This window comes from Genypterus blacodes, unplaced genomic scaffold (assembly GCF_046128005.1).
Source record: "Genypterus blacodes isolate CSIRO-AG114 ecotype Tasmania unplaced genomic scaffold, CSIRO-AGI_Gbla_v1 ptg000073l_1, whole genome shotgun sequence".
NCBI classification, from domain to species: domain Eukaryota; kingdom Metazoa; phylum Chordata; class Actinopteri; order Ophidiiformes; family Ophidiidae; genus Genypterus; species Genypterus blacodes.
This window is the reverse complement of record NW_027466883.1, coordinates 3,252,501-3,266,520: the sequence shown is the minus strand read 5'-3', so window position 1 is coordinate 3,266,520 and position 14,020 is coordinate 3,252,501. Positions and strand designations below refer to the sequence as shown.

The 14,020-nt window shown below is 47.8% G+C and overlaps 2 protein-coding genes across 2 annotated transcripts in view; one reads left to right on the top strand and one right to left on the bottom strand.

The window, feature by feature from the left end:
- Window positions 1-904: 904 nt before the first annotated feature.
- On the top strand, window positions 905-6,339 carry gyg1a (glycogenin 1a). Its single transcript, XM_076157554.1, has 7 exons — window positions 905-1,046; window positions 2,921-3,056; window positions 3,173-3,347; window positions 3,433-3,595; window positions 3,771-3,897; window positions 4,495-4,729; window positions 5,127-6,339. Exons 1-7 carry the CDS (start codon window positions 905-907, stop codon window positions 5,268-5,270), a joined length of 1,122 nt encoding a protein of 373 aa, XP_076013669.1. The 3' UTR covers window positions 5,271-6,339.
- Window positions 6,340-6,485: 146 nt separating this feature from the next.
- hltf (helicase-like transcription factor) overlaps window positions 6,486-14,020 on the bottom strand; it is a 7,703-nt gene continuing 168 nt past the window's right edge. The window contains exons 2-25 of the mRNA XM_076157777.1: window positions 13,715-13,917; window positions 12,882-13,048; window positions 12,559-12,701; window positions 12,358-12,443; window positions 12,171-12,242; window positions 11,863-12,054; window positions 11,516-11,590; window positions 11,304-11,361; window positions 11,088-11,151; window positions 10,887-10,996; window positions 10,725-10,772; window positions 10,526-10,636; window positions 10,340-10,431; window positions 10,103-10,246; window positions 9,868-10,000; window positions 9,548-9,683; window positions 8,816-8,995; window positions 8,619-8,734; window positions 8,111-8,292; window positions 7,904-8,026; window positions 7,661-7,773; window positions 7,404-7,584; window positions 7,167-7,247; window positions 6,486-7,035 (exon numbers count right to left, since the gene is read on the bottom strand). Coding sequence (XP_076013892.1) covers window positions 6,892-7,035; window positions 7,167-7,247; window positions 7,404-7,584; window positions 7,661-7,773; window positions 7,904-8,026; window positions 8,111-8,292; window positions 8,619-8,734; window positions 8,816-8,995; window positions 9,548-9,683; window positions 9,868-10,000; window positions 10,103-10,246; window positions 10,340-10,431; window positions 10,526-10,636; window positions 10,725-10,772; window positions 10,887-10,996; window positions 11,088-11,151; window positions 11,304-11,361; window positions 11,516-11,590; window positions 11,863-12,054; window positions 12,171-12,242; window positions 12,358-12,443; window positions 12,559-12,701; window positions 12,882-13,048; window positions 13,715-13,912 — 2,949 coding nt within the window. The 5' untranslated portion in view covers window positions 13,913-13,917 and the 3' untranslated portion in view covers window positions 6,486-6,891. The remainder of the gene's footprint in view (window positions 7,036-7,166; window positions 7,248-7,403; window positions 7,585-7,660; window positions 7,774-7,903; window positions 8,027-8,110; window positions 8,293-8,618; window positions 8,735-8,815; window positions 8,996-9,547; window positions 9,684-9,867; window positions 10,001-10,102; window positions 10,247-10,339; window positions 10,432-10,525; window positions 10,637-10,724; window positions 10,773-10,886; window positions 10,997-11,087; window positions 11,152-11,303; window positions 11,362-11,515; window positions 11,591-11,862; window positions 12,055-12,170; window positions 12,243-12,357; window positions 12,444-12,558; window positions 12,702-12,881; window positions 13,049-13,714; window positions 13,918-14,020) is intronic.

Here is a 14,020-nt window from a genome sequence, read left to right as displayed (position 1 = left end):
TACTTTCAAGAATTATGGAACAAAAACTGTGTACGTCTCACTATTTTGGTGTTTAACAGTTTGGTGAATACAGATGACACACTAAAGGAATGTTTAAAAGGGGCCTTGGCTTTGGGCTGAAGGATCACGTTGCACACACTTATCAACACAGGGCTAAATCAGTTGTGCGTAGCCAAGCAAGATGTAGGAGGCACCAGCTATTGATCAAGTGAGCAAATGGGCTCAAAATAATGATACTTCAAGCACCTGTAACCGGAAGACGTGGCCACTCGAGGGCACCGGTGAGTCAAGGTGACGCTTAGTTTCAGGTTGAGATCCTCTGCTGCTGAACCTCAGTGGCTCATACTGATTTTCACATTAGTTGACAGTGGTGTAGTAAAGGTCATCGGCTGCTGTGTTACTGCAGATGACCTGTTGCCTTTCACACATGATACCGCCATATCATCACTGAGTTTATGGGGCTTTGTGTTGCAAGCAAAATGCAGACATTTTCCAAACAGTCATCTGCATACAACATACATTACATACTTAGAACAACATACGTTACATACTTAGAATATTCTGTTACAAGCAACAGCAAGGAGATCCTTGATGCACGGACAAAGTCATCTCAGTAGGTAGCCTAAATAGTAGTATAATAACAATATAATATAGATTCTTATTGGTCAGTCGTCATCTATGGTACATGTCTTACTTAATTCTGAACTTCATTTAAGCTGTTTGGGGTATTTATTAACTGCCATTACAGCGAGATGAGACGAATGAAAGAGAGAGATTCATATTTTGTTGATCTATTTTGCTGCTAATAAAGCCTTTTCAAATTGAATTAAGAGAGGGAGAGAGAAAGAGAGAGAGAGACAGGGGGGGGGGGGGGGGGGGGGGCGTGTCTGTTGTCAATGATCACATGGCCCGGAAGATGTGGGGCTTAATTCCCGTGTTGAACTGTTCCCAGTTATTGAGTCGGTGCCCTGCGCAGTGCAAACGGTCCATCTGGCTTCACTCGACCCCCGGACCCCGGGCGGACTCTCCTCAACGCACAATGTCAGGTAAGACACCGGAGCTCCGCAGACACCCAGGGCCGCCGCACTGACACCGGACAGGGCGCCTCCGGACCGGACCGGGACTGTACCAACACAAATTTTGCGGATTATTTAATTAAGTCTCTGGACACAGCGGCCGTGTCACGCACCATTTCTTATATGTTGAAGACATTTCCGCGGCGTGTTTATATTCGTAATCCGTGTTTCTTTTGAAGGGAACATTGTGTGTTGTAATAAATGATGGACTTCAAGTGCTGCAGGGAGTCGAACCATCGTCAAGTTTGCGAGTTTTAAAGTGTAACTTCCGGCGTGTAACTTCATTGTAAAACACCAAATTACTTAATGACTAATCTCACGCGCTCAGGTTCGTTCAAAAGAATAACGTATTAGTTAATTCATTAAGAATATTAAATGTATTAAAATAAATCCATTAAGTGTAAAATAAGTGATTGGATTTATGGTGGAATCTAGAGGTGCTAGTGGTTTTATTTGTTTAAAAAAGTACCTTGAAGATGACAAGTCCGTTGCATCTGGGAACTGCCTTACAAATGTCTTATTAGGCGTAGAAGTTTTGTATCAGGCTGCACACCTAAAATGTTTAAAAGGTAGCAAAACATTGATACCTGACCACATCTGAGCTAGTGAGCAGCATTTACAGAGAAACTCCATTTAATATGGCATTTAAGAGTAAGAAGTTAGACATTGCATTACCAACTTCTCCCATCTCTCTGTATAAAACCACCATCCATTCATGATTAATCTATACACATTCATGGTCAAAACATTTGCACGCTTGCCAATGTATTACGTTTCAAATAACCCCGTTTTAAAACCCCGACTACATTAGTAAATGTTTCCTAACAAAGATTTCTCGACTTTTAATTTTAAAGAACACATGGTGTAACTTCCTGTTTCACTGTGCGTAATCTCTCGACTTGGATGCAGCGTTTGCTCAGTGCGGACGTGCGCCATAGTGTGAGTGTGTGTGTCCGTCCTGGAACTGTCTTTTCTCAAATGTCCTAAAAGGCCAATGGCGTCACCTACTTGTATTAACGTCACTGTGGCCCAAAGAAATAACTACACCGGAAAAGGATTGATAGCATTACCCACAACAACAACCCCCTAATGAACATCACGATCCTCTCTATCCTTCCAACACGTGTTCTGTGTGTCTTTAAATTTGTGTGTTGGTGCATATATCCATTATATACTGAAATATTAAAAGAAACCTTTAATGCCTTAATATCTGTACTTTTATTTTGAAACAAGACCAAGAGGCAATGTGTGGGCCCATACGGGGTGGTTACGTTGTGTAGACGTAGGCGTGACAGCCCATACATACTTAATGTGTCAAGATAGTGTGTGTGAATGGGACCCTAGCAACCTCGCAGCGGTCCTTCTTTGATCCGGTTTCCCAGAGGCCCTGAGAACACACATTGAGCGGGATGAATACTATCTGATGGCTGTGGGCCTGTTTTCACCCAGGCGGAAACATGTCGCCCCCCCCTCTCTGTCTCTCTCTGTGGGGACTCATCAACACGACCTGTTAACAACCGGTTGCCAGAATCTCTTTCCATTAACATTCCCCCATTGCACAAGAGTGTGAAGATGGCAGAACTATTTCACCTGTTATCAACCTGGAAGTCATTGATCCCTGTGATATAAGGTGACATCACTTTCAGATTACTCGCTTCATATAATCCACCAGCCCAATCATTTAATAGTTTAGTTGAGTGTAGGGAGGCGTTTCCACCTGTGAACTTTTGCCGTCTTTATACACACATCTTTGGAAGTTGATGCATGCGAAAGCAGAAACTTATATTTACATAACGTCCGGTTTGCTTATCTGCCCCCCCCCCCCCCCACCCTCCCCCGCGCAGACAAAGCTTTTGTGACGCTGGCCACCAACGACGCCTACGTCAAGGGGGCCATGGTCCTCGGCCAGTCATTGCGCAACCACAACACGACCGGGAAACTGGTCATCCTCATCGGGCCACACGTCACCGAACCGTGCAGGTAAGACTCTTGACACTGCTGCTCTCTCTCTCTCTCTCTCTCTCTCGTGCACACCATCCTGAAATTGCATGTTGTGTGTGTGTGTGTGTGTGTGTGTGTGTGTGTCTGCGTTGCAGAGATGCGTTGCAGTTAATCTATGACGACGTGTGCACGGTGGACGTCATGGACTCCGGGGACGCGGCTCACCTGTCGATGATGAAGCGTCCGGACCTGGGAGTAACATTCACCAAGCTGCACTGCTGGACCCTCACGCAATACAGCAAGTGTGTGTTCATGGACGCCGACACGCTGGTGAGCAGACTGCACGTTCACACACAATCTCTCCACCGGGTCGTTTTTGGTTTCTATCAATGGACGTTTGCCGTGTCTCATGCAGGTGCTGACAAACGTGGACGAGCTCTTCAAGAGGGAGGAACTGTCCGCTGCGCCGGATCCCGGTTGGCCGGATTGTTTCAACTCCGGCGTGTTTGTCTTCCGGCCGTCCAACGAGACGCACAAGAAACTGCTGAAGTTCTGCGCGGAAAACGGCAGCTTCGACGGTGAGAGCAGAATTCTCTTCCTTTCACAGAAAACGTGAGCAAAACCCAAGCGTAGACGCCACACTGTATGTAATCCTGTATGCAGTAAGTGCAGTGTAGGAAATGATATAGGATTTCACGCTGAAGTGTGTGTGTGTGTGTGTGTGTGTGTGTGTGTGTGTGTTCATGTCTGCAGGTGGGGACCAGGGGGTTCTCAATAGCTTCTTTAACACCTGGGCCACAGCAGATATCTCCAAACACCTCCCCTTCATCTACAACATGACCTACAGCGCCATCTACTCCTACCTGCCTGCTTTCAAACAGTCAGTACACACACACACACACACACAAACACACACACACACACACACACACACATAAAGTGCCACATGGGTTCCTGCACACATCATGCCACACACGCCTGGCTAATTGCCCTCATTCACTGTTGCTCACCCTGTCAGATTTAAAAGGCTCAATAAGTGTGTGTGTGTGTGTGTGTGTTATGGCCGACATAAAGCTCTCTCAAGGTCATTCTAGTGGTTGTGTGTTTGTGTGTGTGTGTGTGTGTGTGGGGGGGGGGGTGTTGAATTACAAGAAGCCACTGACACTAAGCACAGTACAGGCACACGCACACACGCACACACGCACACACGCACACACGCACGTGCACTCGCGCACTGGACCACATTCAGAACACAGCAGCTACCAAAGGTGTCCGCTGTAATTATACTTCACCTCAACGCAAGCGGCTCAGGATCAGGATTCCGTATGAAGACCACCAGATTTCCTGATCTCCTCCTACAATTTTTAGCCGATGGTCACAACATTGGAACACGAGGAACGTCTGGCTCTTTCTTTTGCAACACCGTCTTGATGATTGGCTCGTGGCTCGTTCATTAAAACCTGCTCTTGTTCCCCAGGTACGGCCATGGCGCCAAGGTGGTGCATTTCCTGGGCAACGTCAAACCATGGCACTTCACCTACGACACACAGAAGGGGGAGGTCAATGGTAACTCCCTGTCCCCCGACTCCTACCACAATCAGGACTACTTGCTCATGTGGTGGGACCTGTACCTGAGGTCTGTGCTGCCTTTGCTGCAGTGCGCCTACGGGGACACACCGTTCAGCAGCGGCTTGACGGAGGGGGGTGTGTATGTAAGTGAGGGGGGTTTGGGTCGGGATGTGACACACTATCTCTCTCTCTCTCTCTCTCTCTTGTCGGTCTCTGTCTCCCGCTCTCTATTGTGTCATGTTGCATCATCATGATCTTCCGACTCTGTGTTGAAATCTTGAGTCACGTTCTTTGATGCTTGTTAAATCAAACTGAGGTGTGTTTGTGTGTGTGTGTGACTTCAGGACTTTTGTGCTCTGTGCTCCCTGTGGGTCTGGACATATTGTGTATACATCTCTTGCCTTCTATTCTTCTGATGAGAGTCTTACTCAACTCTTATCTGCTGCAAAGTGTGTTGCAAAATGTCCCGTGTGTTGCATTTTGACTACTGTGGAGAAATACATGGCCATAACTCACACGCCACCTTGAATGTCCACGCAGGTTTATCCCGGCCCCTCAACTCCGCTTCCCCCGAAGGTCTCGTCGGAGGAGAGGAAGAAGCGCTGGGAGGCCGGACAGATAGACTACATGGGCGACGACTCCTTCGCCAACATCGAACGCAAACTCGACACCTTCTTGAAGTAGCGGCCCGGCGACGGAGAGGGAGAGAGCGCGCTGGCCGGAGGCCACAGGTGTGACCCCGCGCGGACGGGCGGGTGTTAACCACCGCTCCACCAACCGGAGCAGGTTGATGCGTGGGAGGCCTGAACGAAGCTCTCTGCATCCTTTCAGAGAGTGTGTGTGTGTGTGTGTGTGTGTGTGTGTGTGTGTGTGTGTGTGTGTGTGTGTGTGTGTGTGTGTGAGAGAGAATGAGAGAGCACGCGTGTGAAACAGCTGCCATGCCGTCTTGCCATTCTTTTGTGTTATTGTCCGTCCGACGTGGATGGTTAAATTGTAAATATTCGCAGTCCCGGGTCTTCCCCTCCTTTGGAGATCTTGAGCAGCGTCAGCAACTCCGTCCTTCCTGACCAACAAACTTAACAACATGGTCGATAGGCCCGAAAGGGAATTGGTAGTCTCTGGATTTAACCGCCGCTTTTCTCCTGCGGTGAGCTTTCTGAATCACGCTGCGACAAGACACGCAACAGTTGTTGCTCTTATATGTTGATCACACCGACGACCAGAACAAATTCCTTGTAAGTGTAAACTTACTTGGCAATAAAGCTTTCCTGATTCTGAACTGATGGCTCGCAAACCTCAACGCAATAGGACATTCACCTCGCCAGAGAAGGCAGATACATAACGCCACGGCAGGACTGTGTTCAGGTGTGAACGTGTCAAACGTCCCCCCCCCCCTCCATGTACGTTTGTCTGCATCCGGTCTTTTGTCTCTTCACCTCGTCTCTAGTGCAACCAGCTGCCTTATTACCGTTCAGTTTACAAAACAAGCACTCCTCGTAACCGCATATACCGTCACTTAAACGTAGTCCGCCTCACTCCAGCTTTGTGCTCCTTAACCCATTAATGTTACAGCTGCTAAATAATAAATAAATAAAACGCTCCTGCTTCCCCTCCAAGACTCCGGCCAGATTGGTATTTAGGAATGCTGTCGTTACGCCAATGTGACTCCATCCGTCTGCATGAGTGTGTAAGTGGAACATGCTGCACTGTAGTGCTGCCAGTTTGTCTCCCGGTCCCCAAAGGGCCTTTAACGTTTCACCCTTACTTACCATCTAATAAAGAACTGGTGAAGAAGAAGAACACTCGTCTCACGCCTCATTTTCATCACAGTCTGTTGCGATTCTTGAAAACCTTCCACCCCTTTCTCAGAAATGAACACAAAAACCACAATGCTCTCTCTCGACTTGCTCACACACAAAGCCAGTCAATATATTAACATCCCAAAAAGTTTATAAAAAAACGGAAAACTGATCATGAGATGTACAGGAAATGTTTGCTCCTTTTTACATTCTTTAGAAAAGGGTTAGTGGATAGAATAGTTTGATCAACGTGCGCTTTAAAAGTCAAATGTATGAAAAATTCAATTATTACAACTGTTTTAAAATGTTGTTTCCAGTGCATCCCAATTTGGACAAACTGCTTCACCATCATCATCATCATCATCATCATGACTGAATAGATGTCTCCCGCAAATTCATACAGAGAAAATTTTAATTTGATAAACCTTTAACAGAAAATTATCTCCAAATGAAAGCAAAAGGCCGACATTTTCCCAGGAATCATCCATAGGATTGATGTTAAATGTTTACAGCTCCATCAAGGCTTTGATGTTGTCGATTCGAGACGCCTTCTTGTGGGCGTTTGCGGAGCCGAACGCTTTCTCCACCAGGTCCTGCTTCTTCTTCTGGATCTTCACCATGTTCTCCTCCACCGAATCCTTCACGATGAACTGCACCGTCACGGAGACGACAAAGTGAACGTCAACATGCGTTCATTCTTCCTAATGATATGTGCTGTGGATAACAATGTCACCGGTGAAACAATACAAACAATCTGGGCACAACTGAAGAGTTTTCTGACCTTGGTGACGACAACTTTCCTCTTCTGGCCCAGACGGTGGCAGCGGTCAATACATTGCTCCTCAGTAGCTGGGTTCCATGCCTAACACACACAGACACATTAATGCACAGAACTGAATTCAATGGTGCTCAAAAACAAACACTACAGCCCCGCAATGCGGTTGGATCATGCAAGAGAGTGGAAATGTCCGCATCTGTGTCAAAACATGTGCAGACCCACTTCTACATTTGTACTTACAGGGTCCATGAGAAAAACGTGTGAGGCTGCGGTCAAGTTAAGCCCCACCCCTCCAGCTTTGAGTGACAGCAGCATAACGGCGGGGCTGTCGGGCTCAGAGCTCTGAAACTCCTGGATGACCTGGGCTCTCCTCTTCTGGCTCATGGTGCCGTCCAAGCGCACAAACGTGAATCCCTGCTTTCTGGTGAAGGAGGTGGAGGGTGAATTTACGGATTCGACCGAGACCGATTTCTTCATTCGGAAATCCGGTGCATTACCTGAGAGGCGTTTCCAGGACAGTGAGGAAGCGAGTGAATTGAGAGACGACCAAACACTTGATGCTGCTGTCCTCCTGTCGCAGCCTAAGCAGGTTCCCCATCAGCGCCTCCACCTGTGCAAGCAAAACAGGCGGATTTCCATCACTATTACACTGGAGAATTGTCTTTAAGTTCAACATTGTATTTTTGTTTGTGAAATGACTCGCCAGCCTCGCTTTTGCAGCTTCCCTATGTGCACTTTACCTTCGAACTTGTCCTCCATTTCTCAGAGTTTGATTTGCTTTCCTCCTCTATTTCCTCCTGTGGAAATTCCACCAGTTCACTCGTCTTAATTTCACTCCGACACAGAGGGCAGCGTGCCTTCTCCTGCAGGGGGCAAACAGAACAAAAGGGAATTGGTTGAAGGCTGAAAAGTCCAAGCTGTCAACCACCTGAAGGCAGGACGCGTACCTGCTCACCGCTGATGACCTGGGCGATGCAGGGCCGGCAGTAGACGTGGGCGCAGTGTGTGATGACGGGCAGACGGACCGAATCCAGACACACGGAGCACTCCTCATCAGAGCCGCTGGCCAGCACCAGCCGCAGCTTCTCCATCAGATGCTCCCGCAGCTCGGCAGGCGTGGCTGCTGCGCCTACAGAGAGCGAGCGAGCAAAAGAGATTCAATACATCTACAGATGGACTGGAAACGGACCAGACAAGGGTGACCGAGCGCACAAGCCGATTAGATTGGCCGTCATAATGACAGCGTCGGCTTTGCATTGAGATGTATTCCAGTATCTACACCATGCGACATGTAGACCACTCTTGAATAATATTACACAATTTCATGATCCCACTTCTATCAGTTGAAATTGCTGCTTTGACTGCCGCATAGATCTTTGCAAAAAGGAAAAAAGTATGGAGAAATACGAACAGAGAGTGTGAGTGTGAGTGTGAGTGTGGAGCGGTGCGGCGTACCCAAGTCTGAGGATTTCTTCGCGTGCAGATCAGGGTGACAGCAGTGCTGCCGGAGCCTCATCAAGATGGCCAGGACATCAGCGTAGTTCCTCAGCACCGTCCCCTCAGCCATGTACCTACACACACACACGCACACAGAATGCTTCACCGCGTTTCTCTTTATTTACATATTCATCACAGTCCTCCTCCACACCCACCTGCCGATGGTGTTTTGTCCCTCCTTGCGGGCGAGCTCGTACTCCTCCCTCTCCAGCTGGCTCAGCTCCACCTGCTCCACAGATACTGTCTTCTCGGGCAGAGACACCAGGGGGCGACCATTCACCTCGCTGTTCTTGGTCCGCCGCAAGGTGATGCACTTCACTAGGTTCTGAAGGTTTCTGTACACAGCATGAACAGTCTGACCACAACCACATGGATTTGTTTGGATACAGTGCACAGTTGGCCAGTAGGTTCCTTCATATTCCCGTACCAGTCTGAGGGTGTTCATCCCAAAGTGCTTGGTACGATGTCTGTGAAGGTTCTCAGTCATCCAGGTCATGAAAGCCAAGGAAAGTTGATTCAAAGTTGCCTAAGAACTTTCCTTGGGTACCCTGACCTGGATGAACCCTCACAGAGCCTTTGACCGTAGCTTGCCAACACATTTAGTTACTTAATGAGAAAAATGAATTAACAGCAGGAGAACTTCCGAATAAAGAGGAATGAATGTCATTGGTTGATAGGTGCCTTCTACAGAGATTCATCTACTTTGACTGCCAGTGGGTTTGGGATTCTAATGGACAATCTACAGCAAACCAAATGCAGATACCTGTCTTGATGAGTCAAAATACTGGGAAAGAGAAATTTGCCCTCCTTTGCAGTAAACAGCAGCCTCTGCAGTATAACGACTGTATTGCCACGGTGTAATCTCATCCGTTGGTGTTCACACTCACTGCAGACCGGCCCTGTCTCCTTCTGTAACGGGCCTCTGGATCACTCGGTTCCACCACTCCCTCACATCGAAGGGCTTCAGACGCAGGAAGGCCAGCAGCATCCACAAGTCCTTCACACTGTTCTGGATAGGGGTACCTGGAGCGATGAGGCAGGTGAACACACACACACACACACACACACACACACACACACACACACACACACACACACACACACACGCACAAAACACACACACACACACACATTGATTTGCCCTGGTAAATGATAGTATAGTAAGAGTATAGTGCAAAGTAGTAATAAGGACTGTGGGTGAGTGTACCTGAAAGAATCCAGCGGCGTTGAGCTTTGAGGTCGAGCACAGCCTTGCTCATTTGTGCGTTGGGATTCCTGATGACATGTCCTTCATCCAGGACCACCCTCAGCCAACTGATCCCGTGGAGGGGACTCTTATTCTGAAAGAGGGTCAAGAGATCATGGACAAATACGTTTGGCCGTACAACGTCAGTCAGCTGCGTAAACTATGACCGTACACACTGTGCCCTGTCCCTACACACCCCAAAGTCAGCAGACAGGACGTTGTAAGTCGTGAGCACCACATCCTGGGAGGACAGGAACGTCTTACTCCTGTTGCGCTCAGAGCCGTAGTAGAGATACACGTTTGGCTTCACATCAGAGCGCACGTGTTGCTCAAATTGGTCCTACGCACAAACACACACACACACACACACATAATAATTAGACACATCACAATTGACCAAAATGTTGTTCCAATGAACTGTGTGTGTTCCTACCAGCCAATTGCTGAGCACAGAGAGCGGGCAGATGATCAGAGTTGCTCTTGCCGACAGCTCATCTGCACTTTCAATGATGAAAGCCTCCTCACCTGCACACACCAGCATTAGGTTATGTCTCCGTCTAACCTTTCCACATTCGAATATATACAAATATAAGATACATTGTAAAATAAATATGCTCACTCGGGCCAGGAGTCGGCGCCTTCTTGGCATTTTTCTTCTTCTTTAGACCCGTGTCTGTTGAGCCACTCAGTGCAGCAGCAAAGTCCAGGTCGTCCTGCAGTGCTGGGGCCACTGGATCATAGAATAGTGCAGTTAACAGGCATTAGTGAATAGAAATGACGATGATTGTGCATCGATAGCAGGCAGACGTGTCCTTTACCTTTGCTGGGCTTGCGTTTGGTGGCTCTCGACTTCCCTGCGCCTGTGCCTGCAAGCAGTTAGTGAAACGCTATATCAGTCGATGGAAGAACACACTGAAACCGCATGAGCGCTCACTCCAAAGTGGCAATGTGACGTGTTGAAGGTGGATGTTGGCTCTCACTGCTCTTGTGCGACTCCGCTGCATTCCCCGCCGTGTCTGCTTTACCGATGCGCATCACCTCCGCCACTCGTCCGTCCTCCAAAACGCCACACGTCCCCTCCACCTGGGCACTGACCCGCGGACAGACACGTCAGGAGAAAACAAACACAGAAAGCTGCTTGTGTGAATGTGCGTGCCGCGTTGGATTAAAGACACACTTACGGCGTTGAGCGTTGAGAACCGGCAGCTGCATCGCTCAAACCTGCTCGCTTGTCACTGCTGCTCACTGGAACAAAACACACATCGTCCCTACTGTTAGCGCTCGTGCTCCAGTTGCGTGCGTGCGTGAAACTCCTGCTCACACACTCCTACAGAATTGAACAGCGCCAGGCAACTTGGACCAACTATTAAATAATAATGATAATAAAACATGGTTACCTTTGAGTTTAGACATCTGTGTGTTGGCAGTGGCTTTGGAAGGTGAAAACTTCTCCCGCTACACAAACACACACAGCAGGAACTTCTTCATCTATAATATCTCTACACATTTTGTTCATTTTAAATAACAGAGTGTATTCTGGTGTTGCTAACGCATCCTAGAATATTACTAAATGCCATATTCATACACTCGGTGACACTCACGCACTTACACATTTCTCCACAGGCAGAGGCTTTCCTTTGTGGAAGTTGGTGAGGATCAGAGCGATGGTTGTTAGAGTTTTCCCCTGAAACAAAAACAGTAGTTTGAGTGTGTGTGTGTGTGTGTCATGCATTGGAAGTCTGCTTCAATGGCAACAAAGTGAAGATACAATTATGGTTAAACCCACGTTTGCCAAATGTGACTTGACTAAAACCATCCTGTACTGCTGTACATCTGATTTGACATCCGACACATCTGTTAGTCTATCCCTAACAGATGCTTCAGTCTCATCTCGCTGAGCCAATTCTGCATTTTTAAAAGTGTGCGGTCACCTGTGTGTGTTTGTGTGTCACTCACCAGCCCCATGTCATCCGCCAGTATCCCCCCACGCACCCTCTCGGGAATTTCTTTGGCAGAGAAACGTGTGAGGGTGTTGTAGTACAGCTCTCCCCTCTTCTCCCAGAAGGGCGGCAGGGCAGATTTGTTTTCCCGAGCGCACATCCAGGACAGCGCCTGCCTCTGGTGGGGCAGGAGAGGCGTGGCCACGGACTGAAACATTTCAAAGTGCAGCTGCGGTAAGCCGGACACCGACACAAAAACACGCAGATAAAGATGTATCACGACACAAAAACGTCAGACACAAACACACACACACACACACACACCTCAGCAGCTTCTTTCTCTCCGTCTCGACTCTCCATCAAGCCTTCAAACAGGTTGTCAAATGCATTCTTCAGCTGAGAGAAAAGAAATCATGTTGAACATATATCCCATACATGAATTTAACTCAATTTAATTTTACGCCATGTTTCTATTTGCTTATACTATATTATCAAAGATTTAGTCGTTTACCTCCTCTGCAGATAGTGGGATGGTCAAACCTTTCTTATACGGCAGCTCATGACTACCTGCACTGTTAGATGATGTCGTACTCGCACCTGAAGTTAAACACACACGGGTACACACAATAAAATATAGAATGAAGTAAATGACAGTGAAACAAATGTGTGTGTGTGTGTGTGTGTGTGTGTGTGTGCGTGTGCATGTGTTTACCTGTTAGTCTGCTTGTGCTGGTGTTCAGTTTAAATCCAGAGCGTGCCATACATTGCACCACAGCGTCTTTGTCCTCTTCTTTCCCCCAGAAGGACAAACTCACTGGCATGGTGAACTTGTTTTTCGTGCTGGAGGGTACCACACTGATACAGCATAGAGAGAAGAAGAAGAGAAAGAAGAGGAAGTCCAAGGAAGCCCAAAGTAATCACAGTACACTCGAGTAGAAGCAAAGGAACTGTAACCTAAAGTCTATACAGTAAATTCATCCACAGCCATAGTTCCTTGAAAAGCCACAATCCTTCACACAATAACATTCCACATACCCTTCAACTTTAGCCAAATTGTTGTCCATGACGTGGGTCATAGCTGCTGCCAGCTCCCGCTTTATGTGTCCCACCTGGCTGCCGTAGGTATTTGCCACCATCACTGCATTCTGGTCATAGGGATTCTGGGGTTGCCGCACTAAGCCGACCATCTCACCTGCGTTTACCTGTTCAAAAGCAACAACACAGTAACATATAGTGTAGGTCAGGGGTGCCCAATACGTCGATCGTGATCGACTGGTCGATCGCATGGCATTCCCCTCAAAAAAAAGTAGATCCCAAGCTGAAAAAGTGTGGGCACCCCTGGTGTAGGTACTCGCTGATGACATCATCGGTGCTGAGCATGCATGCTTGTGTCAGACCCAGACAACACATAATACAAAAACAGTCTACGCATGGTGACCGGGCACAGCGCCCAGTCACTGTGCTCACATGCTTTACTCTACCATTATTTGCTTGTACTGTGATTTAAGGCAAAAATACGTAATAACAAAGACATATACAAAGATGTAATTCAGAGGATTCCACTTTTTGGAATTGAAACCCTTAACAATTGTATAATCTAGGTCTCTTTGTTGTTATTTATTGCCCAATTAGGAGTAAAAGCGGATACTGAATGTTCTCAAAGGGTGACTCCATTAATTGTAGGCACAAATTTGACCCTGTGACGAGGTTTGAATGCACTAGACGGCTTTCATTCCCCAACATTTACTCTTCAGAATCAAAACAAAGAAAGTCAGCTTCCCCTGACTTTGCAAGAGCGCCCCCTGCGGCCACAAGCTGGGCTGAGCAGTGCGGGACCGACAGACTCAATTCATTCCACGGCTCCTCACCACCCCTGTGTAGTATCTGAGGCCGACCACAGTGCCCTGCAGCTGGCCGAACAACACGCTGCCATCCGCGTCCGGCTCCTCGGATGTTGCGGCTCTGATAGCCTGGGTGAGGGTCTCTGCATTCGCCTCATAGCGGTCCGAGAACAGGTCCACTTCACTGAAACTGTCCCAACCAAACCTCCATGCGCGGGAGAACATGACACCTAGGGATTCACAGTCAGACACACAAGCTTTTGATAAACAACAAAGAAGTCCAGTTCAAGCAGTTAGCAAGAACGGCTGTTCGCCTCTAGCTCATTGCTAATT